Here is a 27,879-nt window from a genome sequence, read left to right on the forward strand (position 1 = left end):
AGTTCCTGTATGGCAGGGGGTTGGACTGGATGGCCCTTGTGGTCTCTTCCAACTTTATTATTCTATGATTCTATGTTAATGGGACATGGATGTCCAAAATAAGAGGGATATATAATTTCCAAAGTATGCCCAGTTAAGTTTCAGAACAAGACAGCATATTAGATAATAGGGTTACTATTTCTGAGAGACCGGTATGGTTCTTGAAATAAGGGGCAACTTTTATTTTAGAGGATATAATTTAAGCAAGAGAGCCAGCACAGTGTAGTGGTTTGAGTATGGACTTTGGACACCAGGGTTCAAATCTCCACTCAGCCCCAAAAGCAAGTCACATTCTCTCAGCCTAAGAGGTCAAAGGAAAAATCCCAAGACTCCATAGCACTGAGCCAGACTGCATTATTTCTGAAGTGTATTTGCTGTCCTGGAAGGATAATGCCTTGTGGAAGCCCCAAAGGAAATTGAACTGAGGCTCACTAATTCAAAACAGATTAAACCGTATAGATTCTATAGGGTCTGACAGTAATGCAGACCCACATAAATGGCCTTGAACAAGTCAATCAGCGGCCGATGTAGTGTGGCCTCATTTCAAATATAATACAATTGCAGCCCCTGGTGGCAGTTCTTCCCAATTAAATGGGAAATCTCAGTATTTTGTAGCGTCAGTAAAAATATTAGTTGAGCTGTGCGTGTGTGTATTTCCCTTCAAATCACCAGTTCTTATGGCAACCCCATGAATTCCATAAGGCTTTCTTAGGCAACGAATAGTCAGAAGTGGTTTTGCCAATCCCTGCCTCTGAAATATAGCCTACAGTGCCTAGCAGTCTCCCATCCAAGTACTGTACTAACTAGGGCTTATCTAGCTAGCATTCAAGATCAGACAAGTTCTCATGACTTTAAGATAGTGATCTACTTGCAGCATATTCTAAGAAACTGTAAAATACATATTCCAAACAATGTTACAACAAAAACAATGGAGTCTTGGGACATTTATTATGATTACCTTTTATAGATGATAGGCCACTTTAATGGACACATGCCAGATGAGATATACACTCAGCCTGAGAACTTCAAATATTTGTTTCCATTTAAGAAGAGTTACTAATTGTTTTCCAGAGGCACAGGATAAAAGCAGTATTATAGTTTAATAATATAATTTATCTTATCTCCAGAATAGATTACTTCTGACATACATACCTTTGGCATATATAATCTTTAAAACTATTCAGAACATGGAAACCTACTTTTAAAAAGCAATTACTGACGGTTATTCCAGGGCTGTCATAAGTGGTTAGTTGTTCCTACAGTTACAAATTTTAAGTCAAATTATTTACTCAGCTCTCAGAAATAACTAGTTACTTTATTTATGATGTTTAAAATCTGCATGCTACAAGCTTCTGGCTTGTGGTATAAAACACATGTACTCCACTTTATTTCAGCACTCCCAAAAGAACATGAGACATGGCAAAAACACTGATATTCCTTCTGCATTTAATGAGGTCATACCTTGTAACTATACAAATAAATAAAGGTTGAGATTAAACCAACAAGAAAATGATATTATCTCTTGTTATGTTACAATCATCATGCCATTTAATTAAGTTTACATTATTGGTGGGAATTAATTAATTGCAAACAACTAGTTAATTGTAACTAGTGGCTTCCACATTCCAAAAATAGTCAGACACTAGGAATAAAATCATACTACATAGAGTACCATCTTGTATCCCAATACTGGAAGAAAAATAGGCTATTCATCAGTGAATCAATAAATCAAATCAAATAGGGTTGAGAAGAGTGAAAATCTTGCTAGGTACAAATTAAACGTTGCTTACAGTACATAAGTGTTCATTGTATCTAATGTTAAAAGGAGAGGACAGTTTGTAAATCCACAAGCTATAGGACAAGCTAAACATCCACCAGACGAAAATTAGTAGGGTTAGTGGAACCAAATAAGCCATGCAAGGTAATTCACAAAGAAGAAATCAGGGACCAGCAGTGCTCTCACTATCATTTCCACATAGCATCCCATTTCTTCTCCATGACACACCTAATGAATACCACATTCTAAACAATATGTAGAGAGATCCTGTAGCACTTTTTGAGACTAACTGAAGAAAGAAGTTGGCAGCATGAGCTTAACAACTTAAGTCCACAACTTTCTTTAGCTAGTCTCAAAAGTGCTACAGGATCTCTCTGCATACTGACTCTATAAACTAACACGTCTGTTTACATCCTAAACAGTCAAAATTATATGTATTAAACACTTAAGCCATTTTCACAGGCTAATGTAATAGCGGTTTGAGCATTGGACTATGTGTGCATTTACACTGTAGAAACAATGCAGTTTGATGCCACTTTAACTGTCATGTTTTCATCCCAAAGAATCCTGGGATTTTTAATTTTGTGAAGCACCAGCACATTTTGGCAAAAAGGCTGAAGACTTTGTAAAACTAAAAATTCCAGAATTCCATAGGATGGAACTACAGCACTTAAAGTGTTGTCAAATTGCATTATTTCTACCATATGCACCCTGTGACATTCGGGAGACCAGGGTTAAAATCCCTGCTTTGCTATGAAAACCCATTTGGTGACCTTGGGCAAGTCATACTCTATCAGCCTCAGTGGAAGGCAAATGGAAGGCAAAACAAATATTGACAACAAAAACTCATGATAGTTTGTGTTAGGGTTGTCATACGTTGGAAATGATTTGCAAACACACAATATTACTTATTAATCTTTTTTTTCATGAGCTAGAACTACATAAAATGTGGCAAGTCATTACTGATTTTTATTTATTTCTTTATCGCATATAGTAATAAAAATCTGAAAACAGGACACATGTTCATCTTAGCATTAAAAGGGCTCAAGGAGAGACAAAGCCACTGGAACAGATGAGACAGTGTGTAGAGAGAGACTAGTTATACCATTGTTTGGTAAAAATGTCATGCAAGTTTCCCTGTACACATTTGTACATTTCTAACAGAGATATTAAATATGATTAATCAGTTCCCACATCACCCACTTACCTCCTCATTATTTTAGACAGGAATAATGTACAATACAAATGGCACATTCAGACTTATTTATAAAGTGCCATCCATCTGAGTAATACTTCACCACATACAATAAGACATTACACTGTGTGCTGCAATAAAAATAAATAAATTATATTACAGTGGCCTAAATATTTTAAGGAGCTGATAGGCTGCAGGACAGGTGATATATGGTGCTACAGATGGTGTTAATGTTATACTTAAGCAAATATATGCTTTAATCCTATTATTCGTCACAACTAGGGAAGACTCACTGGATCATTTAGATTTATCTATTTGTTGATTCAACATTCACCAATTGATTTAATTAGTGTACAATAGCTCAGACTAATCAATAGGGCTCAGGGCATAGTATTACTAGTCTTGTTCTGTCTGAAATCACTGCAACACAATATCAGGGAATCTCTCATTAGTTACAGTGAAATATGTGGATAGGAGGTAACAACAAGGGCAAAAAGAGAAGCAGTGAAGATGGGATATGGTAGCAGTGGTTTTCCTCCTGCCTCGGGCAATGGAAGAGACAGACTGCTGCTTGGACATCTAATATGATGGGGCTGGAGGAACAGAGATTAAGTGGAGGGATGTACTGGAACATGATGAGAATAAGAACATAAAGGGCTCAGAATCATATGGATGAGGAGTTTATGCTGAATCTTGGACTGGATGTGGAGGCAGTGTAAGGCTTCTAAGTATGGGTCTCATGTAGTCAGAACAACACAAGAGGTTAATAATTTGAGTGGAAGAGTTTTGTATATAGGGGATGTGGCTAAAATGTGATAGCAGAAGACCAGAAAGGAGAAAGTTACTGCGGTCAAACAAAAGGTGGTTGAGGGCAAAAATCAAGGTAGTGAACAGGATGGCTCATCCTTTGACAGTGCTCTAAGAGGAGAAGTACCATGAGAATTGGGTGTGGGATGCTAAGGAGGAAGACGAGTCAAAGATAAGTTAATAATTTGTTTTTGTTCAATTGGATGGATGATTATGGGGCTATCATTTGAAACAGAGGGTATATGAAGAGTATTGAGAAGGAAGATGATAAATTTGGTCTCAATAATACTGAATTTGAGACAATAGACTTCAAATTTTCTTCACAAATAGGCTTGCAGCTAGAGATGTAACAATGGATGGAAGAAGAAAGTTCTTAGGTCAAATGCAAGAGCTGGATATTATTCATTTATATGAAGCACTGAAAGCTACTGGAATTTAAGTCACCTAGGGACAGTGTGTAGAGAGAGACTATCAGAAGGCTAAGAACAGTTCCATGAAGAATCCCCAAAGAAAAAGAGCTGCTTCCTCCTATAGAAATATATAAACAATGACTGTAAAGGAAGGGGGGAAATGCAGGTGATTGAGTAATGGATACCTACAATATAAAGAGTAGTGTCACTAGGTTTCGCATCACCTGGTGTCACCCTCCCATACCACACCAATGTTAGTAATATATGTAATTTTTTTTACTGATATTACTCATTAATTATAATTCCTGTCTGAATGTAATGATATTAGTTGTGACAAACAGCAAAATTAAAATTATACCTTTAAATTACAATATAGTATGCACAGCCTAAATGTATTTACATATACATAATTTAATTGAAGTTAACATTTGGTAAAATGTGATATTTTTAAAGAAAATTTTAAAAAAATAAAAATTTAAAAACTGGATCCTCTCCTTTCTCCTCCCACCTCATACTACTCACACCACCTCTTCATCATTTTAAAGGGACACAGGTGAATGCCAAAGCCTGTTTTTGCCCAAAGGCAGAAATATTTGAGGAGCAGTGGTGTCACCCCTCCTTAGGTTGTCACCTGGTGCGGTCCAAATGCCCTGCACCCTCTAGTGAAACCACTGAATATAAAAGGGAATGATTGCAGAAGATAAGGCTGCATAGAAGATGAGAACGATGGGGGAGACCAACCTTCTTCTTATTATTATTATTATTATTATTATTATTATTAACATTTATTTATAAAGTGCTGTAAATGTACACAGCGCTGTACATACAGTCTTTTTAATTAGACGGTTCCCTGCCCTCAGGCTTACAATCTAAAAAGACACCACACAAAAGGAGAAGGGAGTAGTGGTGGGGAAGGGGATGAGGTCCAGCAGTTCCTCTCTACCTCCAAGGCAGATGGACTGGAGGGAGGGCTTGGCTTCATAATGGATGGTTAATCTTCATCCAGGGAGGCAAGCGACAATTATGCAAGGCCTGGGAATGCTTCTCTGAACAGGATGGTCTTCAACTCCATTTTGAAGCTGGTTAAAGAAGTGATGGCTCTTGTTCGGGGGGGGGGGGGGGAGAAGGTTCCAGGAGTGAGGGGCAGTGAGTGGAAGTCAGAACTCAACATGAGGTGGAACAGACAGGCAGGAGCACTCCAGGACCGGAGCAACCACACACTGTGGTCCCACATGAACCACGGAAAGGAATGGAAAAGATCTGCTTCTTTGGGGTTTGGGTTTGGGCCGCCTTAGATGCCCTCGCAGCTTCTGTGAAGGTTGAGGGCATGCATCATCTAAATGCCATGCCTCCAAGCTACGCAGAAGCCAGCTTTTTAAACCCATCTGTTTCAGGCCACAGATTTGTTTCAGTTGCATATAGAGAGTAGAGAAATCCTGAGGCATTGAAAAGAGCTGAAACAAAATTGAGGCAGAAAAATAAAAACGTAATAGCCCAGCAATCTGGAGACAGGAGGCTGAAGGGATAAACTATTAGCCAAGTTAAATAGAATTAAGAAAAAAAATCATTTGAATTCCTGATTGTACAAGACCATGAGGTGGATCCAGGCCTTGTCATATTTGGAACAGTATTACCAAATCTCTACAGCAACTTTTCCAAGATTTGCATAAATGTGCATGTGTAAACTATTTATTTTTATTTATTTATTTAATTTATATCCCATCTTTCTCATAAGATTGGACTCAAGGCAGCTAGTAAATTAACCATGTTTAAACTACTGGTTAAACTGGAGGCCTTTTCACACTGGTCTCCTGTAATTAAGAAGTGTAGTTTATACCATTGTTATACTAATGGGATTGTATGCTGCCTTTCACATTTCAATCTTGATCCCACAAATGTAGTGATTATTGACACTGTAGCTTTTGTGCACAGATGGCAGTTTTGGATGGCCTCCAGTGCTTCCTTCACACATTTTCCCATCCCTCATCCTTATTTGGTTATTTTCTGGTGGGATGTTACAATTTTCCCCTGCCCTACATTTCCTTTTTCTCACCCCATTCTTGTAACAGCACCAGTGCAACATTCCTTCAACACACTCCAATGGGGCACCCTTGCTGCTTTACCACTATAGTGGTAGTGTGACATTATTTAAACATGTTACATGGTCTCCCTTGCCACTGTACCGCTATGGGCTAAAGTATATAGATTTAAAAAGAAGAAGAAGAATCAAAGTGATTATGGTAATTCCTAGTGAAGCTTCATTCAGTGTACCCATTCCTTCCTTCTACCTCCTCTACTGAAAATGATGTGAGAAGGGGGGCAGAGTAAACATTGGATAACCACCTCTACTACACACCTTAACCCCCCCCCCCACCTGATGCCTAAATCTGGTTACTTGTGAAAGGGATATTTAATTGGGGGGGCATAATAATGCCATGAGCTGAGCTAACAAACCCATTATTTTTGGTGACCCTTTCCACAAAAAGAAGGAAAATGGAACAGTACAACATCATCATACAAAAAGGATCTCTGTTTGCCAATGCTAACACACCTCCATTCTGCTCCATTCAACACCTTGTATGAAAATAACCCTGGCACAAGGCAGAGAAGGGGCAAGCCAATTATTGAACAATAAGGCTTCTCAAACCAAATCCTTGACCCTTATAGGAAGGAAATGAGGAATATAGCCACGGTATATTAACTACTACTAGAAAAGGGGGCAGGGTTCAGAACACTAATTAAATACTAATTTAATTACTCGCATATTGAACAGTGAATACCATCAGGCAAAGGATTCTGTCTCCTCGTATGACCCCATACAATTAACAAATAACACCATACGTACAAAGACATTAAACTGGTAGGATAGGTAGGAAATAACTGCTGCTTTCCTGTCTGCCTGCTGGGAAAATTAGCCATACACCATCAGGAAAAGACTCCAGGATTCCCAGGTACTGGGCCAGCAGCATTGCCATCACCTGCTCATCTGCCAGAAAGGGGATATAAAAGGATGGCTTGGGTGGTGGGCCAGCCACCAACAGTGTCATCACTGTGGAGCAGACACTTTGAGGGAAGAGCTAGGGCAAGGCCCAGTTAGTCTCTATTTATTGTTTATACAGTAGGTCGTTGGCATCCGCTGGGGTTTGATTCCAGGATCCCCCATGGATACCAAAATATGTGCATGATCAAGACCTATTATATACTATGGTCTAGTACAATAGTGTCCCTTATATAAAATAGCAAAATTAAGGTTTGCTACTGCATTCGCTTGTTTTTTGTATACTTTAATGTGTGGTTTTAATAGTTAATTGTTTAATTGATTTTTTGGGGGGGTCGGAATTATTGGGACATTGGGTTTGTACGGATATTTTAACTGTAAGCCACCTTGATTGTCACTGATAGAGAGGTAGTGTATAGATAAGGTTTTATTATTATTATCATTATTAAAAATGTTTTAAATATTTTCAAGCCATGGATAGTAGATGCAAAATCACAGACACAGAAGGCCAACTGTAGTGGGCCAGTTATGTCATGTTTATATCCATATTTATAGTTTTACATTTTACTGTCTCTATTTTTGTTGTTGTATATGTTTGATGTTCCACCCTTTGGTGGAAGGAGCATGATAAATAAATGTGGTTGTTGTTGTTATTACATTGTTGTTGTTGTTGTTACCTTTGAGGCAGTGTGATCAACTAAATATTTTCCTCTTTTATTACTCAAAATACAGCTATCTTTCTTCTGTCTCAACAAAGTGAGACATAGACCTGAAGCAGATGGGCCAAAAGTGCCATCATTAGACCATGTTAGGGGCATGGTTTTTACATTATGCATGCCCCATATGTGGCTGGGAGCCACTCTAAGCCTGACCCAACCTGGAAGAGCTGGGCTATAAAGGAGCAGGAAAAAAATGCTCCTTTTCGGTGGCTGGTTCAGGACCGCGGTAGCAGGCCAGATTGAGGCTGGGCAAGTGCAGTCGCCATGGTCCCGCAGCAATCAGGGTGCTCCTTTGTCTCATCTGCTTGAGGCCTTAGTTATTATTTTGTTCTTTCTTTGCCTATTATGTGCAAACACTGAGACGGGCTTTTTCATACTAGCCTGCTATGTCATCACAATAATGCTAGTTTAAAAATTTAAGAATATCAGTTTGGCATAATTTATTATTACACTTTTCTCCATGATCGAGCTTGGGCAATCTATGTTTGCACAATCTGTTTTCCCCACTGCCAACTGCTGCCTTCCAGGAGTAAGTGTAAGAACAAGCAACTCTGGCTGCAAATACCTTCTCCAAGAAGAGAGGGAGAGGAGCAGAATCATGCCCACATGACTGTCTGAGAGGGAAAACTGCAGTGGAAGGGACCTGTCACACCAAGGCAGTAATGGAATATCAGCAACACTGAGAGCCTAATTATGAGCTTTGCCTATTAATGAAATGGTGCAGTATAGTAACAAATGAAATGCGTGGCAGTGGCAAGACGCATACGATGTCATGCAATATTTACTAGCCAAAGGGTCCAAACAGACAGGCCAAAATAAAGCTGCTTCGGGTCACTTTGGTGGTATTCTGTTTAAATGATGCATCTGTCCTAAGAGGCTGGAAGCCATACCAAAGCCAAGCTCCAGTCCTAAGGACTAGAAATGCAGCTCTGGCGCAGCTTGTGGCCTCTTAAGATGCGCGTGTCATTTAAACTGCATACCTCCAAAGTGACCCAAAGCAGCTTTATTTTAGCCTGTCTGTTCAGGTCCAAAGATACCTTTATCCTAATATGAATGTCTTGAAATTTGCAGGCTTGAGGAAGGTGGTCAAGGCTCCATAAAAGACCCAAATTACAAACCTGTTTTAAGATTGGGAAGGAATCTGACTACTGCTTTCATCTTTGCTCTGATTCCTATAAGGATCTTCTTCCTTCCTGCTTTTATAGATCTCTTCCTACAACTGCTGAAATCCCTGGGTAGGCTCTGCTTAGTTCTGTTTTAAGAGAAATAAATTAAGCCTGTGTTTAGGTTTACACTAAATTACTTTCACTAAGACTGTGCCAGCAGCTCAAAATTTAGGATTTAGACACATAATTATGTTACTTTGTTTTCTTTCTTAAAGACCTTATTGTAGGGACTTCTGTTAGTCTGTAGTCCTCTAACTAGATTCTTTCACTAGATGGACAATCTTTGCTCCATATCAGAAAAGCTCAGAGTAGCTGAATATATAATATATAAGCACTTACATGTGCTAACAGTTGAACCAGCTAGTCACAACAAAGGTAAATCCAATTTATTTTAGTAATCAAGCATGGATCTACTCCTTTATGTGACATTGTGAAAATCCTATTAGTGCTGACAGTAACTACCAATTATTGGCAAATTAAAACCTTTACTAGATGTCGTCACTACAAATGGGACTGGTTTCAAAGTGTGGCATAGTCAGAAATTTGGCAAAGTTTTAATCCCCAGCAGTATTTTGCCTTTATCTCTGTGCACAGAATTTAAAAGGAACATGAAATAAACCTCAGTTTCTACTCCTGCATATTATATATGAACAGTTGTTGCTTTGTGATGCCTTACTTTAGAGCCTCTCAAATTCTGGAGTAAATACATGGACTGTTTCAGCAATTTAGAGATACAACACATGGGTGCATCTCAGCATTAAGGTTGCAATCATAAGTACTCTTTCTAAGAATTAAGTGACACTGGTTTTTGTGACCTCTGAATAGACATGCCTAGGAGTACACCACAAGTTTTACTTATGTTGAAATAATATGTATGGATGTAGCACATTTACTTAGAAAATGCCTCTGCTTAGTTGATTTAAAAATTAAACAGCTAGTTTATAAACACTGGTGAGGTTCTCATAATACTTTGGTAGTGCTTTTTAAAGAGATATGTGTACTCTTTGCTCTTTGATAGTACAGTTTGTGCCTGGTAAATTATTTATCAAGGCTTAGAGTGGCCTCATTGCGAAACCAATGGTTGCAATCTATCTTTTGTGCAATGAGCCATAAACAGCTCAAGCAGCACACATTGTTTCTGCCTAAAAATAGTTAATAATTTTAACCATTTAAGTTCTGTCTAATCTTATTGGACCGAACAGGGAGACAGAATAAAGGGTTGTTTTGGAGCTGGAAATTAATGTTTATATTACAGAGAAAATAAAATAGTGTTCTATAGGGTTGCAATCTAAATAATTAAAGGTTTTCCCTGAATACATCTTAAAAGCTAACAAAGAGCCTTTTACATAGAGTAGTTATCATACAGCAGAGTAGAAAGTATGATGACACAATTATAACTGCCCAAAAAACCAACAACATTCTGCCATGGTTTGCCTCTTGAGTCATCATTTTCCTGCATATCAACATATGAGGAAAAAACAAGCTAAATAAGCTTTCCTCCATAGATATAGGATAGCCATGTGCCCTACATATATTTGGGTACGGGTATATGTGTATGTGTGTATACACACACACACACACACATACATATAGGATAGTCTTTGCCTTACAAAGAGCTGGTGTACTGGTTTGAGTACATAGCAAATGGTGAGGAATGCTGGAAGCAGTTGCCTATGGGAATATGGAAGTGCACATGACTGCTACCCTAGATTAGGCCATTATGTTAGCATAGAATACAGCTTCACTGTGTCAGTTTTATTTAAAAATTACCAAGTAGATTATTGCATGTCTCTTTTTGCCCTATCCGGGCACAGGCTTAAATGGGTGAAAATGAATCTAATTGCATGCCTCCATGCTCAAATGGGCTGCATCACATACCCAATCTGGACTCGTGGCATACGTGTAGAAGAGCGGGAAAGTATTGTTCTTCAAAAAGTACATCGAGTATGTGATGCAGCAGAGTGGGGCACGGAGGTGCCCAAAAAGACCCATTTAAGCCCGTGCCTGGATCAGGCAAAAAGAGGTGTGTGATAATCTCCTAAAATCACACAGTTTCCGATTCTGAAAAGTTTTAATCACCCACTTCTTATCTTCAGTGTTCCATAAATTAACTTGACTTCCCTGTTTGTTGACACAGAGAGCTCCTGCTTTGTTCCACAGGAAAATAAAGGACATGTAATTTTCTGTCTTCCTCCTGGCCTTTTGCAGGAGCTAACAGCAAGGACAATGTGCTGCTGATGTTTTCAACAGAGACCTATCTTGGGAGGGAGTGAAATCAGTCCAAGGGGAGGAGCCAATGATAATTACAAATTATTACTGTGTGGTAAGCCAAACCAAAAATTGTTGACGTGTCATGTGTAGAATCTTTCAAATGTAATCAGGATCTGGAAATTCAAAAATTCTTTGTGTTTCAGTTATAATTTTAAGAATTATAAACAACATTTCATATTAGTTTGCCTCTTTTTCTATATATCCTGAAAACATAAAATCAAATAAACAACACACAATTTGCTCAACTTTGATATTATCTTGTTTATGAAATTTTTTGCGGTGTCTTACCAAAGGCCTCAGTTTATGAAAAGGTATATTGATTGAAGTAATTGTCATTGTGTGTTATAGAAGTGGCTGATTGTGTGTTTATGGAAGATTATCTCATCTTCTTTATCATACATACATCCAACATATGAAAAAGGAAAGCATACATAGGTGAAAAACATTTGGTTTTTATTGTTTATTATTGTTTATTGTGTTTATTGACTGTGCAAACCTTTTCTATAGAAGTTGCTCTCCTGCCCTATACAGAATCTTTTTTGGAAGCAATTGTACCTTGAAGTCAAGGTAATTATTACACTTGGTTATCAAACGGGGACCCATCCTTTAACAAATTGTTGCAGTGGGGAGCAGAGTTTAGGAATAACTAGCAGTAGATAACTAGGCATTTGCAATTTCATCCATTTTCTAATAAAATTATAGGTATGCATCATTGAGAAATTTGTAAGTATGCATCACTGTAACTAAATGGGAGATAACTTGATTCCATTTGCAGTGTAACTGTAACATAGCTATGTTTATACTTGCTGGTGTGTGACATCACAAATGTGTAGGGAATTATAATATGATGTAAGGGAAAGGCTGTCCAGCTCCATCAGGCCTGGCCTAAAGTAAGAATAGCCCTTCCTCCAGTCCATCTGCCATGGTCCAGGCCTTGGAGGGAGAGGAGAACAGATGGACTTATTTTCCTTCTCACTGCCATTCCTTTCTCCTTTTATGTCATGCCTTTTTTAGCCTGAGGGCAGGGAAATGTCTAATTAACTATCTGTATTACAGATAGTTAATTCTATCAGTAAGATTCTGTAAGCTGCTCTGAGAGCCTTTCTGGCTCAAGAGTGGGGTATAAATACAGTAAATAAATAAATAAACAGCATTAAGCCTCATGCTCTGATCTGGATGTGGGGATTGTGTTTTCTTCCATAGGACAGCATTTTGTAGTGCTGAAATGTTTAAAAAACAAACACAACAAAAGTAAGTACAAACTTGCTTACTTTTGAGGTAGGAAAAATGTAAAACAACTTTGGTCCCTGGAATAGCTGCAATCAACTACTTTTAAAAGTAATGTCCTAGGTTTGCCTTCTGATCAGTAACAACTAATCAGCCTTCTATTCTTCCATAACACTTTATTCCATTTAAATCTTTCCCCAGGTTTCCCTTTTCTCTTTTGGCTGATACTGTGAATGGCCAAAACAAACAAAACCATAAATAGGTCCTAGAACAGATCAATCCTGTCCCTGGAAGCATACATGGGTGAAACTGCGGCTGTTGTACTTTGGACACAGGAGAGGCACGACTCATTAGAAATGAATATAATGCTAGGAAAGTTAAAGGGAAACAGAAAGAGAGGAAGATGGGTAGACTATAGGGGCTCAACAGATGGCCCCTAAGGGGCAGCTCTGTGCTGTCCCTGTCCTTGTCGGATCAGGGCTGCGGCAACTGTACACTGCGGCCCTGATCTGGCCTTTCCGCAGTGCAAAAAGAAGCTGGAAAAAGCAGCTCCTTTTTGCGCTGCGAAAAAAGTGCCCTAGTTGTCACGGTGGTGGCTTTTTTATGCTCCTTTGGTGCCGTGAGTGTTGTGTTGCCCCCACTGCAATTGGGCGCAGCATGACACCAGTGTGGGGGTGGTTGATGTGTGTATGCCACGTCCCCATACTGGCATATAATGGCAGTCTGAAGAGTCTCTCAGTCAGGGAGACCATGGGCCTGAGCCTGCAGGACCTAAGCAGAGAGGTTGTGGATGTCTCGCCCACAGGGTTGTCATGAGTTTAAATCAATTTGAAGACAGTTAAAAACAACAAGTGGTATAATGCTTTGAGTGTTGCACTATAGCTTTCGGAGACCAAGGTTTGAATCCCCACTTGGCCATGGAAAGCGACTGGGTGAACTAGGTCAAATCACAGCATCTCAGCCTCAAAGGAAGGCAAGGGCAAACCTCAGCTGTCCAAATCTTGCCAAGAAAACTCTGTGATAGGGTCAACATAAGTAGAAAATTGAAGGCACACAACAGCAACAAAGTCTGGCTTTGGCCTTGCAGACTGGGAGATTCAGTGGGGTTGCAGTCCTAAAGAAATAACATTTCCAATCGCTGGAGTATATAAGTCTGTTCACTAGTCACAGCATATTTCTATCTTCACATAACAAAATGGTTGAAATCAGGCATCTAGTTTTGCTAAATCGGTCCCGTCACCCATGGAAGTAAAACTGATAGCAAATACTAAGAGGGGCAGGTTCAAATGTTTATCTGAACTCTCCATTTATCTTGCTGTTGTGTGCCTTCAAGTTGTTTCTGACTATCATGGGGTTTTCCTGGCAAGATTTGTTCAGAGGTTTGCTATTGCTTTCCCTGAGGCTGAGAGAGTGTGACTTGCCCAAGGTCACCCAGTGACTTTTATGACTGAGCTGGGAATTGAACCCTGGTCTCCAGAGTCATAGTACATCTTTCAAACCACTATGCCATTTTGGCTGGTTCACCTTCTGTTTATATATATAGAAAAGTCAGAAAAGATTGTGATCTTCAGTAAATCTAGAAATGCTGGTATTTCATCCACACCTTTAGCACTTGACCTTTGAAGTACAGTATCAAAGCAGTGATACCTTTATGGGCCAACCAAAATGCACATTATACATGTTGCAAGCTCCACTGGTTATTTCTTTTTTATCAGGCAAAGGGGTTAAAAAAGTAATACAGGAGAAAACTGTGACAATGTTACATCAGAAATCTGCATTTTGTCAAGATGTAGCTGTTCTCAGTTCAGGCGGTAACTTAACAGCCTAATGATTTCTTCTTCTTCTCTTGTATAAGTCTTTAAAGCCCTTTGCCTCAAGAAGAACCAGAGGAGCTTTGAAAACCTTGCGGCATCTAATGTGTGCATTTTTGGTTGGTCCAATACAGGCAGGGCGACCAGATGTCCTAACTGCAAAGGAGGACAAAATGTAGGACACTGAAGGGAAACAAAGGAAGACGTGGCCCAATAAAAGGTAAAAACGCTTATATAAATGTAAATCCATGCCTCTTAGTCATGCTCAACATGGAGGACATATTGAAATTACTCCTAGACAGAAGGGTGAAATGGAGGGCATGTCCTGGAAAAGGAGGATGCCTGGTCCAGCTGCCCTAACTGCAAAGGAGGACAAGGTACCCAAAAATGTCGGACACTGAAGGAAAAAAAGGAAGACATGACCAAATAAGAACTGTAAACACTCATAGAAATGGAAGTTCATGCTTCTTAGTCATGCTCAAAATGGAGGACATTTTGGAATTCCTCCTGGTCAGAAGACTAAAATGGAGGACATCATGTATTGGGAAAGCAGGAGGCCTGGTCACCCTGGCCCTGATATCCTAACAGGAAAAGAGGACAAAGCATCCCAAAATGTAGGACATTGCACAAAAAATGGAAGACAGGGCGGAAAAAAAAGCCCAAGCCACTCATACACATGTAAATGCATGCTTCTTAGTCCTGTTCAAAATGGAGGACATTGTGGGATTCCTCCTGGACAGAGGAAGCCTGAAGTGGAGGGCATGTCCGGGAAAAGGAGGGCGCCTGTGGCCGCCCCGGATATAGCTATCCCTGTTTTGTGGATTTGGGGTGCTATAGTGCTTTGTGATCTGGACAACAACACTCTGCTTCCTGGAAACGTCCAGCCGACCTTTGCTTTCCCTATTATGACGCCTGAGGAGACAGAGCCCACACGCAAACAACACACGACGCGACTACTCTCGCGAGTTGTTCCCGCTGGGCGGCTTTCTCCTCACACGGCCAATTCTCGCGAGAGTTGCTCCTCAGGCGCCGTCTTTGGCGCTACGTCCAGCGGCCCTGCCTCGAAATCTCGCGAGAGCGCCCGTGCGGAGAGCCATAGGCGGCCCCGTACCGATTGCGCGGACCCTCCTCTTCCGAGGCTCAGGACGCGGCGGCGGGCGCCATTTCAGGGAGCAGTCGTTGCTGGCGGAAACTCCCTGCTTTCAGCCTCCTCGGCGCCGCCGCTGCTGCTTTAGGAGTCAGCCCCGCTCTCCTTCCTCTCTTCCTTCCCTCTCCCTCACGCTCTCGGTTCTTGTCGAAACCCGCCGAGGGTTTGGGTGTTCGGGGCCCGGCCCAGCTCCCTTCTCCTCCTCCCCCCCCTCCTCCTCCTCCTCCCAACAGGACAGACGGAGCCAGCAGCAGCAGCAGCAGCTTCCCGCCTCAAAGGCACCTGAGCCACAAGCGAGAGCCCCCGAGAGCCCAGGTAAATGGCCTTCCTGCCTCTTGACAGACAGACAGACAGAGGGCTCAAAGGCGCCCCTACTTTGTGGCAGGCCTTGCGGGTGTGAGTGCGTATATATGTGTGTATACTGTTGGATTGGGTGGCCCTTGTGGCCTCTACTGTGTCCACACACACATCTACACACACAGATCATAAGATCATAGAGTTGGTAGAGACCACAAGCGCCAGCCAATCCAACAGTATGGATATGGAGACATATATATGGGCGTGTGTGTGTGTATATGTGTTTGTATATATATGTGTGTGTATACATTTATAATATGTGTGTGTATATGTATATATAACATGTTTACACACACACATACACACACATATATCGAAGGGGACTATGTATGTGTGTGTGTTTATACACACACAGTCAGCTCTCCACATCCACGGATTCTTTATCCACAGATTCAAGCATCCAAGGCATAAAAGTGCCTTGTTTTTGCCATTTCATATAAGGGACACCATTTTACGAGGCCATTGCATTTAATGGGACTTGAGCATCCATGGATTTTGATATCCACATGGAGCCCTGGAACTAAACCCCAGTGGATACCAAGGGCCCTCTCTCTGTGTGTGTTTGTGTATTAGATGTATGCCCTCCTCTCTGCATGTGAAGGCATTTGAACCCAGCCTGCCTCCTTGGGAGGTTGGGCAGAATAGCCCTCAGTTGATCAAGGGGGGGGGGCAGGGTAAAGAAACAAAATGGGGAAGTCATGAACTGTGGTCTTGTGGGAATTTTGTGCATATGCTTATATGCCAGGCTCTGTCTTTATGACTTCAGAGAAACACCCTGAGAGCAGCTAGTCTGACGCCAACTAAAAGAACTTGGGAAGTCTGGATAACTTTTAGATTTAATAATTGAATCATGTATATGGCCTGCAGTGTGTTGGGGATCGTGTGTGTGTGTGTGTGTGTGTATATATGTTTACGCGTTAAAGGCTTCCAAGATCAGAGCAGCCTTCCTTATCATTATCCTCATGGTGATCCTGGGTATTTTTCAACCCAGGACTTCTAAGTATTTCTTTATTACTTCAGGTTTTACTTGGGAGCATCTACTGATCCCCCCACTAAAAGGAACTTGGGAAATCTTGAACTTTTAGATTAAATCATTGAATTGCTGACCTGCCCTCAAGATTTTGGCCTACAGAGTGTTGGGGATTTCCTGTGTATATGTTTCTGTGTTAAAGGCCTCCTGGATCAGAGGATCTGGATCAGATCCTTATCCTCATAGAGATCCAGGGTATTTTCCATTGCACATTTTTCTAACTGTTTCTTTATTGCTTCAGATATTCTCGTGGGGAGGGCCTTAACATTTGGCAGTGGGTGCTGTGTGTTAATGAAAGGCTGATGACCTGAGCAGATCAGACTGTTTATTAAAGAACCAGCATAAAAACTACTGGAAGGAGTTCTGGTATTTTGTTTTTAGCATATTGGGAGTTGTGTGCGTGGTTTCATTGTTGTTCTTGTGTGCCTTCAACTCATTTCTGACTTATAGCAATGCTAAGGGAAACCTATCACTGGGTTTTCATGGCAAGATTTGTTCAGAGGTTTTCTAGGTTGAGAGAGTGTGACTTTCCCAAGCTCACCCAGTGGGTTTCCATGGCTGAGCTTTTGTTAAAGGAGGATGGAAAAAACCAGGGCTGGTACATTTCCCTTATGCGAACCTAACATAAGTTAGGCTAGTACCTGCTGAAGTAAACTGGCCATTTACAAAGATTACTCTATAAACAAGTAGGTGCTCCTTGAACAAGTAGGTGTTCTAGCTTAAATCTCCACAAAGTTTTCAAAGACAAGGGGTAGTTGCTATTGGTTAGAGCAGATTTCCTCTGCTAGACAGAAATCGAGCATCTGTGATGTTTGCTTGGTGATATATATTTATAGGTTCTTGTAAAAGTGATCCATTGTGACATTAACAATGCTTGACTTTGTGCATACACCTAAGTTTCTCTTATATTTTCTTGACATGTTTGTATTTGGTTCTGTGAACTAAATTAATATGTCACATACCTCACTTTTGTTGATGTTGTGTGCCTTCAGGTCATTTCTGACTTATGGTGACCCTATCATGGGGTTTTCTTGGCAGGTTTGTTCAGAGGGTTTTTGCCATTGCCATCCGCTGAGGCTGAGAGTATGTGACTTGGCCAAGATCACCCAGTGGGTTTCCAAGGCAGAGCAGGGAATCAAAGCCTGGTCTCCAGAGCCATAGCCCAGCACTCAAACCACTACGCCATGCTGGCTCACTTTTAGTCTCATTTTTAGTCTACCACATAATTACAGTATTTCACATCCTGTATTTATGTGTGCTCTTAATTTATGAAAGTATTTTGTTATTTTAGTCCCCAATAGCCCACCAGAATGCACTTTAATTGCATGGTACTCTTTATTGGCATGTTATTGAATGCTTTCTTAATTCTTTATGCGCTTTATCTGCTCAGCTTCTTTGCACTTTTAAAGTAGCTTTTATCCTTCTAGTTTATTTCACAACTGTAAATTAACAATAATGTCCAAAATGCTAAAAATGCCTCACATTTTTAGTAAATCTAACAACCATCCTATGTTATAGATCAGCATCATTTCTTTGTTGGAAAATGTAAGGGAAGATGGACAGTACTGAAGCCATTCCTTGAATATTTGGCTCATTTGAGATGTGTGGACATGCACCTCTCTCTTAAGCTTTTAACAGTCTGGCTGTACCATGCTATATTTATTCAAGAATTTTATTTGTTGTGTATGTTTGTTAACTCAGAGTAAATTGATTTCTCCTTACTAGTTTCTTACATTTTCCTCACATTTCAGACAAAGTGGTATAAAATAAAACTATTCGGCAGACCTCTGTTTTGATACAGTCTTCCCTGTTGCTTAAGTATATGAAAGAACAGATGTGGCAGTGTGTGGATGTTACTCCTGGAGATGTTTCTTTTAATGTGAGTTTGCTATCCAGGGAAGAAGTGTCCTGTCAAGCACTCTTGTTTGTTCAAGATCAGTGTTTTTCCCGTTTTGGCATAATATCACTGTTTCTTGTATTGTCACTTGACAGTGGCATGCCAAACTTCTGTAATGCAACATTGAAAATATAGTTAAATGCACTTTTAAAAATACTCATTTGTAGTTAACTGAGCACTTAACCTATACAGATACGTTAGACCACTGATTCCCAAACTTTAATCCTCTGGGTGTTGTGGACTTTGGCTCTGAGAAGCCCCAGCCAGCTTCAGTAACAGTCAGGAATTCTGGAAACTGAAGTCCAAAACATCTGAAGGACCAAAGTTTGGGAACCACTTCATTAGAAAGATATTTTATAAAGCAGAGATAAAGGGATAAGTCTTTTGTTAGAGTAGCTGCCTTGAATCCATTTTGGATGAAAAGTGGGATATAAATCCAATAAATAAATAAATAAATAAAATCTGATAGAGCTTATGCTGGTCATGGCTAACTTCACTTCCATTTATCTAAATATAACTAAGTCAGGCTCCAATCTTACACTTTTAAAAAAAACAACAACTAAATTTAGGCTATATTTTTGTGTTTTATTTATTGTACATTATTTTCACTCGAATACCAAATGAAACAAGTTTACAAGATGGTTATTTGCCACCTTTTATTTGCTTAATTGTTGCTAGTTTTTCCAGTTTCATAGCTTATGCTTTGATGTTTTATAGGATAGGTTGATATTTGTGGCTGTTTAATTATTTTGATATTTATACTGGCTGTCATTCAGTCATTTGGACTATTCTAGTTGCTGACCATTATATTTTAACATAGTTTAAACAAGCTGAATAATTTCGTGTGTCACTGATTTTATTCTAGTATATTGGCATCCAGCACTTGCCACAGAATTGTCTAGACCTAATGGAAAAGTTAGGAAAACTTTAATGATCAGATTAAAAAAAAACCCAACAGTTTAAATGCAGTAACTTTGTTATTTCCATCCAGTAGTTACTCAGGTGTATATGGTAATTCTTAGGGAAGTGATACATGTTTTTAATTTTTGTACAAGTTGTACATGCAGCTATTCAAGTAATTGCCTCCTGTTGCAATATTTTGTCCTTCGATTTCATCAGTCTTCAATGGGAAGGCCTTCTGAGCTGCTCTATGGCCCCACCTTTGCTTAGATAGCAATTTTTTTTACTAGGCTGTTACTTACTGACATTAGAATTGCAGAAATAATTTGAACCTCTGTTTTTAAAAATATATATATGTACTGCAGTCTGATATCACATGAGTTGTGTTTGCTGAACTAGGAAGTGTTTGTAGCATTTTCAGAAAAGTCTATAGCTTTTAGAGCTGTGGATTAAGGTAATGCTGGCAATACTTTTCCAGGATTTAGTCATAGGTCTCTTATATGTTAATGACCATATAATTCATGGTGGCTTACTATCCTTATTAATAGCTCTAAAAGTATATTGGGTATTTTAAGTAATAATTCATTGAAACTCTTTATCAGTCATAACTGTTTGGCACAATACTTTGTGTCGCTGGATTTTCTATTCCATGCCATAAATTAGTGAAACCATGGCATCTCCTTAAGGCTATATTTCAGTTTCTGTGGATATCACACTACATATTTTTGGTAGCTACTTTACCCATGACACATGAGAATGCAGACATAATCATTATTAGGAAAAGCTTAGAAGTTTATCGGTGCCTTACTATTGGAAGTCTACATCAGGTGATTCCATACAAAAAGTGATTGCAAATAGTGCAACTAATCTGTTTTGAATTTTTGGCCCAAGGAGTCAGTGATTCATGGCAGAATTCAGGGGCTGGGAAATCATCAGATTGATGAGGAACCTCTAATCTGAAGCTCTAATGAGCTTTTTCAGCACATGGATTTTTGTCCCACACCCTGAAGGTAAGGCAACAATACACAGTGGATTGGTTTTGTGATCCTAAATGAATTTTAGGAAAATATTCTACAAAACCAACTCAGAACAAGTATAGGGAGTCAGAGTAGACTGGACCAAGTATGTTAAGTAAGGGTACTAATTTTGTTTATCTAAAATAATATATATGCACTTATAAATGTTCAGTCTCATATTTCATAAGGTTAAATGACTAAAGGATAAAACCTTTACCTATTCAGAGTCATCATTTACCATGAATATAGAAATCTTGGCTTGATATTAGTTTAAATCAGAGTTAATGTGGGTGTTCTAAAATATTCTTGTTTTGCTTTTAGGGGTTGCTTGGGGCCTGCGGCCTGTTTGTGGCTGGCCCATTGACGAAGCCTGGGCTCGTCATGGTACAGAGAAGTTGAGAAACCCTGCTGTAGCACAACAGCAGCCTGAGTTGAAAGCAGCAATTATTTAGTGAAAACTTCATCTATCTTAGTCTTCAGTGGATTAGTATCTTGCAGCTTTTTATAAATCAAAATTACAATTTGGTGGTAGGGAACCAACAGCTGATTGTGTTAATTATACAAGGACTTCTGAATTTCCTCTAACTTGTTATGTTCCTTGAACAAGGGTATTTAATATTCAATTTCAATTTTTGCTATTAACAGACCTGTCTGTTCATGGAATGTATGTTTACTGAGTAATTCATAATAATGTGAAACTAGTTCATATTTTCTGGATAGTAGGCGAATAGATAGGTGGATCACTGTCTTTGGCTGAACATACTCCATATTTGAAGAGGACAGTGTTCCAAGACTGCAATGCTAAACAGCCCTTCTCATATGTGTGATGCAACTGTAGCTTTGTATCCATTAGACATGTTAATGGTCTTGAGGGTTTTTCAAAACAATCTTGGTAAGTACTCTTTAAATTAAAGGATATTCTTCTTTTTAGGTGTCCTGAAAAAATGGCTGATGATATTGATATTGAAGCAATGCTTGAAGCTCCATATAAGAAGGTGAGAAACTGCTAATAAGGACTTTAGCATTATTCATTTAGCATTATTCATGAAACTACTGCTGAACTGTAAACTAACATCCCCGGAGCCCTCATGATTTATCTTATGGACATGCGTTACATGTATCTTACAAGTAACTATATACTGTTAATGTAATTATTTTGTGCAGTAGTTTCACTTCAGCGTGATGAATAAATGCCCATCTATCTCTCTTTGTAGACTTGCCTAACGATATCTCACCTCTACTCCCATGAATTCACCTTTGATTCCAGTGTGAACTGTCAATCATAAGGTAGTAATTGAGTGACGTATCGCTGTACCGTGGTCCCCCTAGGTAAAAACAAACAAACAAACAAACAACACTCTCCTAAAAACTACCAGCTCAATTTTGGTATAGCAACAAGGTGAATGCAGTGGTTTGAGCAAATAGCAGGGTTCCAAGAATAACCTTTTCAGGTTAATGGCAAGCAAATCCTTAGTCTTTAAAGCAAGAAGAGTGACTTATTTTTTTGAAAAAAAAGATAGGCGGGTGATTAATCTTTAACAGAACAGGTGGCAATCAGCTGTTGTGAGAAAGACCTTCCCAAAATTCTTGGATCCCTGAATGGTTCACATTTTAATAAAAATAAAAATATTGCTGTCTGCCATTCATTGTGAAAAAGTATTTGTCTATTTAGTCAGTGAGTTTTAGAAATTTTGCTATGATATCTTTACATTTTTTGAAGATTTTATACCTAGTGTCATATCTAAGTAGGCAGCAAGTGTATTAAGTTTTCACCAGATATTGGTGAAACTGATAAATTATGCATGCAGTAGCACTGGCTTCACAAAACTTTATATGCAAAATTAAACAATGTAGCAGTTGAACTCATGGTGTAACTGGTGTGATAACTACAGTAAACATAACAGCAACTGTTAGTTCATTTTGGAATATGTTTAGTGCAGCTATATGGTATGAGATTTGGAAAGTGCTTGTAACCTTTTAAATTTCATATTCTAGTTTTATGTAATTAATAGCTTGTAATATCTTGAAGTGAGTCATAATTTGTAATGTTAAGAATCTTGTGTACTAGATTAACATGGATATTTTCCATGTAAACAGGTATGGAAATAGGGACTATTTAGGCTGGACTGGTTGGATTATTGATGACTGAATTGGGAGTCGACGTTACTAAAGCAGTGTGAATCCCTGTTTGCTTCAGGGCGAGATGTGTGACAGAGGTGGCATCAAGCTCTTACAAGTCCCAACCCTCCAACGAAAATGGGCGAAGATCTCAGGAATGGCATCGGTCACAGGAAATCGATAGTGGCTGGCTGCTAGCATGGCCACTTGGGGCTTAGGCAGAGATATAGCCTTGGTACTGGTCAAAAGGGATTATAGTACATGGAAATGTTTTTAAACAGAATACTACTTTTTTGTTTTGTTCAAGTAACCACTTGAGTGCTGAAAACTGCGGCATAACTTTGTCGTGTAAGGAAGTATATACAATTATATATCTTTTAAAACAGTAATTCTTGCATTTATAATCGTACAACTTAAATGTAAGCAAAAGTGGTTAAACAAGTCTACTTTAACTAGTAGCATTCCATATTAAATGTAAAACCTAGCATTAAATTTTTCATTTTTGTATTTTCTTATCCCTGTTCCCATTACCCTTTTGACCACTTGAAATGTTTCCACTTCGTCCTTATGATGTTCTTCTATCAACCCTGCTTAGGATGAGAACAAATTGAGCAGTGCCAATGGCCATGAAGAGCGCAGCAAGAAGTAAGTATATACTGGTATTCCTTAGTGTGCAGCTTTAAGAAATAGTCTTGGCTTTGATCAGTAGCTTTGGTAGCTAATCTGCCTACCTCACTATATTGATGTTCTTCGATTTTTAAGCATCTGTTGTTTTTATGTGAAGCACTTGGCAGAGAAAACATGAACAGAATCCTTATCTATAACTTAAGAAAATATCTGACTAGTTTTGAAAGAAACTCAAGATAAGTGAGAAGTACAACTCAATACATCAGAGTAAAGCACACATGTAACCTACAGAGATAAAGTAAACCAAACTTTTTGTGAAAACAGCAGTTCATACATGAGATTCTGTCAGGCTCGTGACTACAAAGCCTTAGATGACATCAGACCTTATCTTTCTTTGTGATACTACAGAACTTGTTTTTCCATTATGTCCCAACATAACTATTTCCAGAATCTTTTTGGAATCTAAGAAAATGGCTTGGTTTAAGGTCGTATTAAAATGTTGGAGCTGCCCCACGAGAATTTACTGGAATCCTTATCAGTCAGCCCTTTCTGAATGACAGGGCTCTTGGGTAGTGTTGGTGGTTTTTGAGAAGAGGTATCTGGGGACTAGGTGTTAGCAGTCCCTGGATTACATTGGTTAGTCCTTGACATTGGAAGAACATATTTTAGCATTGAAATGATAAGTAATGAAACAGAACGGGAAACAGTCAACCTTCCAGAACAATTTAATAGATTATGACTCCCTTTTTGAGGTTGGCATGTATATCACTATATGTAAGTATGAAAGAAGTAAAGAGTACATCACAGAAATTATCTTGAGTTGAGACAACCTTAGTAGTCGCCCTTGTTATTGAGAAGGCATCATACCCTCCACGTTGCAATAATTAATAGTAAGATTAAAGAAAAGGTCTGATTATTGTTCCATACCTTGCTTATACTTGAGAAAGTTCCCCTTTTCTGTTGTTCAAAACTTAGTTTGTGTCAGAAGGGAAACAAATTTCTCCATTACTTTAGTTAACTTTTATTGGCAGATTGTCTGGCGGAGATCGTAAGTCATGCTGTTGTTTTTACCACATAGGTCCCTTGAAATACTTATATTGGGGAAAAATTGGTTGCTTATTCATATCCTAACACTTCAGAATACTAAAATAGGTTGATAGTTTTATATATACAGATCTGTTGGTGCAGAAACAGTTTGGGCAGCTAGCAGCTGTGCTTGGCCTACAGAATACCTTGGAGGGCTTGGCTGTACTATCCACTGCTGCCTCCCCCAAGTGATTCCCAACGCTTTCCAGAGGGTGCAGGGATATTTTTGCCACGTTTTAAGTCCCAGAAGAGCGCTTTTAAAAAAATGACCGAGGGGGGCAAAAAGTCCTCCAAGCCCCCTAAAGGACTTTGGGGGGGGGGGGCAAAAAAAACCCCTTACTGTTGGGGAGCTCTGGGGATTACAAATCATCCTTGAGGGGGGCATATGTAAGCTGCAGTCTGTACTTTGCCCACCCCAGTGTAAATTAATTAAAAAATAGGATTGCTTTTCTAATTGCTCATGTCTACTGCTATTGTTAGAAAATACTTGAGTTGTGACTGTGTTAGCCAAAGACCTTGGTTATTTAAAGCCCACAAACTGTTGATATTTGCATAGTAGAGTTAATATTCTGACAGTTTATTTCAGGAAATATATGTATTTCCTGTATTTGTACCTTTCATTGTAGCCTTTCTTAACTGCAGGGCGGGCTGCAATTCCCAAGGGACTAGTCATGGAGTCTCCTCACTAAACGTTTTCTGGACAGAAGGTTGTTAACTCTTTGCTGCTTGTTCTAAGTGTTGGAAGGAAGCCCCATTTTCTTTCACCTTCAACAGTTGGCAGGATTCTTTGTTTGTAGGTAATTGGATAAATAGTCAAGCTACGTTAAAAATGTATTACTGTTCATAATGCAGCTGTTCGTTAGATTTATGTAGTTAATTGCGTCAGTGACTTTTGATTAAATGTTCTGTTAGGATGCATTTAAAGACACTTTGTCCCCTGTTGGTTGGTCTAAGACTTTATTTTCCTGCTTTTTGCTACATTTGAGACTACAGCCTTAAATTAGGAGAAGTTGCTGCTGTAATAAAAAAAAAAGGATTAATAGAAGCATCATGCAGAATCTCCTGCATATCGGGGGGGTTTCTTGATGGCCCTTGTAGTCTCTTCTGACTCTGATTCTATGAGATATCATTCATTCCGTGTAGAATCATAGAGTTGGAAGACACCTCTGGGACAATCAAGTCCAGCTGCCTGCCATGCAGGAATACACACTCAAATCACCCCTGAAAGATGGCCATCCAGCCTCTGTTTAAAAACTTCCAAAGGAGGAGACTCCATCACACTCTGAGGCAGCATGTTCTGCTATCTAATAGGTTTTATGGGTAGGAGGTTCTTCCTAATGTGGAGGAGGAATCTCCTTTCCTGTGGTTTGAATTTGTTGCTTCAGGTCCTATTCTCTGGAGCAGCAGAAAACAAATTTGCTCCATCTTCAGTATGACATCCTTTCAGATATTTAAACATGGCTGTCGTATTACTTTTTAATCTTCTCTTCTCCAGGCTAAACATACCCAGCTCCCTAAGCCTCTCCTCATAGGGCATGGTTTCCAGACCTTTCACCATTTTAGTCGCCCTCTTCTGGACATGTTTCAGCTTATCAACATCATTTTTGAATTATAGTGCCCAGAACTGGACACAGTATTCCAGGTGAGGCCTGACCAAAGCAGAATAGAGTGGTACTATTATGTCCCTCGATCTAGACTCTGTATTTCTGTTGATGCAGCCTAGAATTGCATTGGCTTTTTTAGCTGCATCACACTGTTGACTCATGTGTAACTTGTGGTATACCAGGATGCCTAGATCACTGTCACATATACTGTTGTCAAGCCATGTGTCTCCTCATCCTATTTCTCTGTATTTCATTTTTTATGCCTAAATGTAGTACCTTACATTTCTCCATGTTGAAATTAATTTTGTTAGTTTTGGCCCAGCTTTCTAACCTATTAAAGTCATTTTGAATTCTAATCCTGTTGTCTGGGGTATTAGCTACCCCTCCTAATTCGGTGTCATCTGCATATTTCATAAGCATGCCCTCTATTCCATCATTCAAGTCTTTGATAAAGATGTTGAATAGCACTGGGCCCAGGGCAGAACCCTGTGGTATCCCACTGATCACTTCTCTCTAGGATGAGGAAGAGCCATTGCTGAGTACCCTTTGAGTTCAGTTGGGCAACCAATTACAGATCTAGCTAACAATAGCATTGTCTAGCCCACATAGCTTTTTGGGAGCAGAGATTGTTCAGAGAAACTAGGGGGTAGTATTGTTTTGTTTGGAACTGAAGTGTTGACTCTCTATTGTATGTGGAGCCACCACATGGCATATGGGTTACTGTATATACTCATATATAAGTGTAGAAATGTAAGGAGCCCTGGTGGCACAGTGGTTAAGTGCCTGTACTGCAGCCATTCACTCAAAACCACAAGGTTGCGAGTTCAAGACCAGCAGAAGGGCCCAAGCTCGACTCAGGCTTGCATCCTTCCGAGGTCGCTAAAATGAGTACCCAGACTGTCGGGGGCAAATTAGCTTACTTGCTAATTAGCTTACTTGCTGTTCACCGCTATGATCTTTGGAATAGCGGTATATAAATAAAACAAATTATTATTATTATTATTATTATTATTATTATTATAAATTTAGGTTAAAAAATTGACCCCAAAAACCTGAGTCGACTTATCCGTGGGTCAATGTAAGTATTGTACTTTAACTCTTATTTAAAATAATGAACCATCCCCTGGTGAAAAGCAAGAGTATAATCTGTACTGGAAGCACTAAATCCCTCTAGTCTCTCATCCATCCAGCCTTAAGAGTAAGCACAAAGAGTTATGTCTGCTGGAATTTTGTAAGTTCTTTGACATTATTTTGCTTTGCTTCATCCTTTAGATCCTTTGCTATATGCCCCTAAATTTTACCCTCAACTTATCTACAGATCATAGCAAAATCCATAATCCTGGCCCCAAAAACTGCTCTCGACTTATACATGAGGTCGGCTTATAGTCAAGTATATACGTTATTTTTTTGTCAAACTGTAAATCTTCATGACTTTTATTTTCTAGATCTTTGTCTAGATATTTTAATAATTAACGAAGGCCCCATACAGACAGGCCAAAATAAAGCTGCTTCGGGTCACTTTGGAGGTATGCTGTTTAAATGATGCATGCATCCTAAGAGTATGGAAGCCGGTCCTACCTCTCGGGCAGATTCCAGATGGTGGAGCTGGGGGACTGTCGCTCCGATAAGAGGGCCCTTACATCTGGTGTCCCTCAGGGAGCGATTTTGTCCCCTATG

At 39.4% G+C, this 27,879-nt stretch overlaps 1 protein-coding gene across 10 annotated transcripts in view; it reads left to right on the plus strand.

Moving 5' to 3' along the window:
- Positions 1-15,550: 15,550 nt before the first annotated feature.
- Positions 15,551-27,879, plus strand: part of RBM39 (RNA binding motif protein 39) — a 41,799-nt gene continuing 29,470 nt past the window's right edge. For 3 of the 10 annotated variants that reach the window (XM_089514185.1, XM_089514186.1, XM_089514182.1), the window contains exons 1-4: positions 15,554-15,882; positions 21,699-21,762; positions 21,982-22,054; positions 23,481-23,530. Coding sequence is in view for 7 of the 10 variants with exons in the window: in XM_089514182.1 (XP_089370308.1) it covers positions 23,506-23,530 (25 nt within the window). In the remaining 3 variants the exon portion in view is untranslated. Of the gene's footprint in view, positions 15,883-21,698; positions 21,763-21,981; positions 22,055-22,685; positions 23,121-23,480; positions 23,531-25,240; positions 25,396-26,093; positions 26,241-27,879 lie in introns of those variants that run through there. The other 7 variants (XM_089514176.1, XM_089514180.1, XM_089514177.1 and 4 more) reach the window with 7 other exon arrangements.

This window comes from Sceloporus occidentalis, unplaced genomic scaffold (genome assembly GCF_023333645.1).
Source record: "Sceloporus occidentalis isolate IW3139 unplaced genomic scaffold, rSceOcc1.0.p SCAF_3, whole genome shotgun sequence".
Taxonomy (NCBI): Eukaryota; Metazoa; Chordata; class Lepidosauria; order Squamata; family Phrynosomatidae; genus Sceloporus; species Sceloporus occidentalis.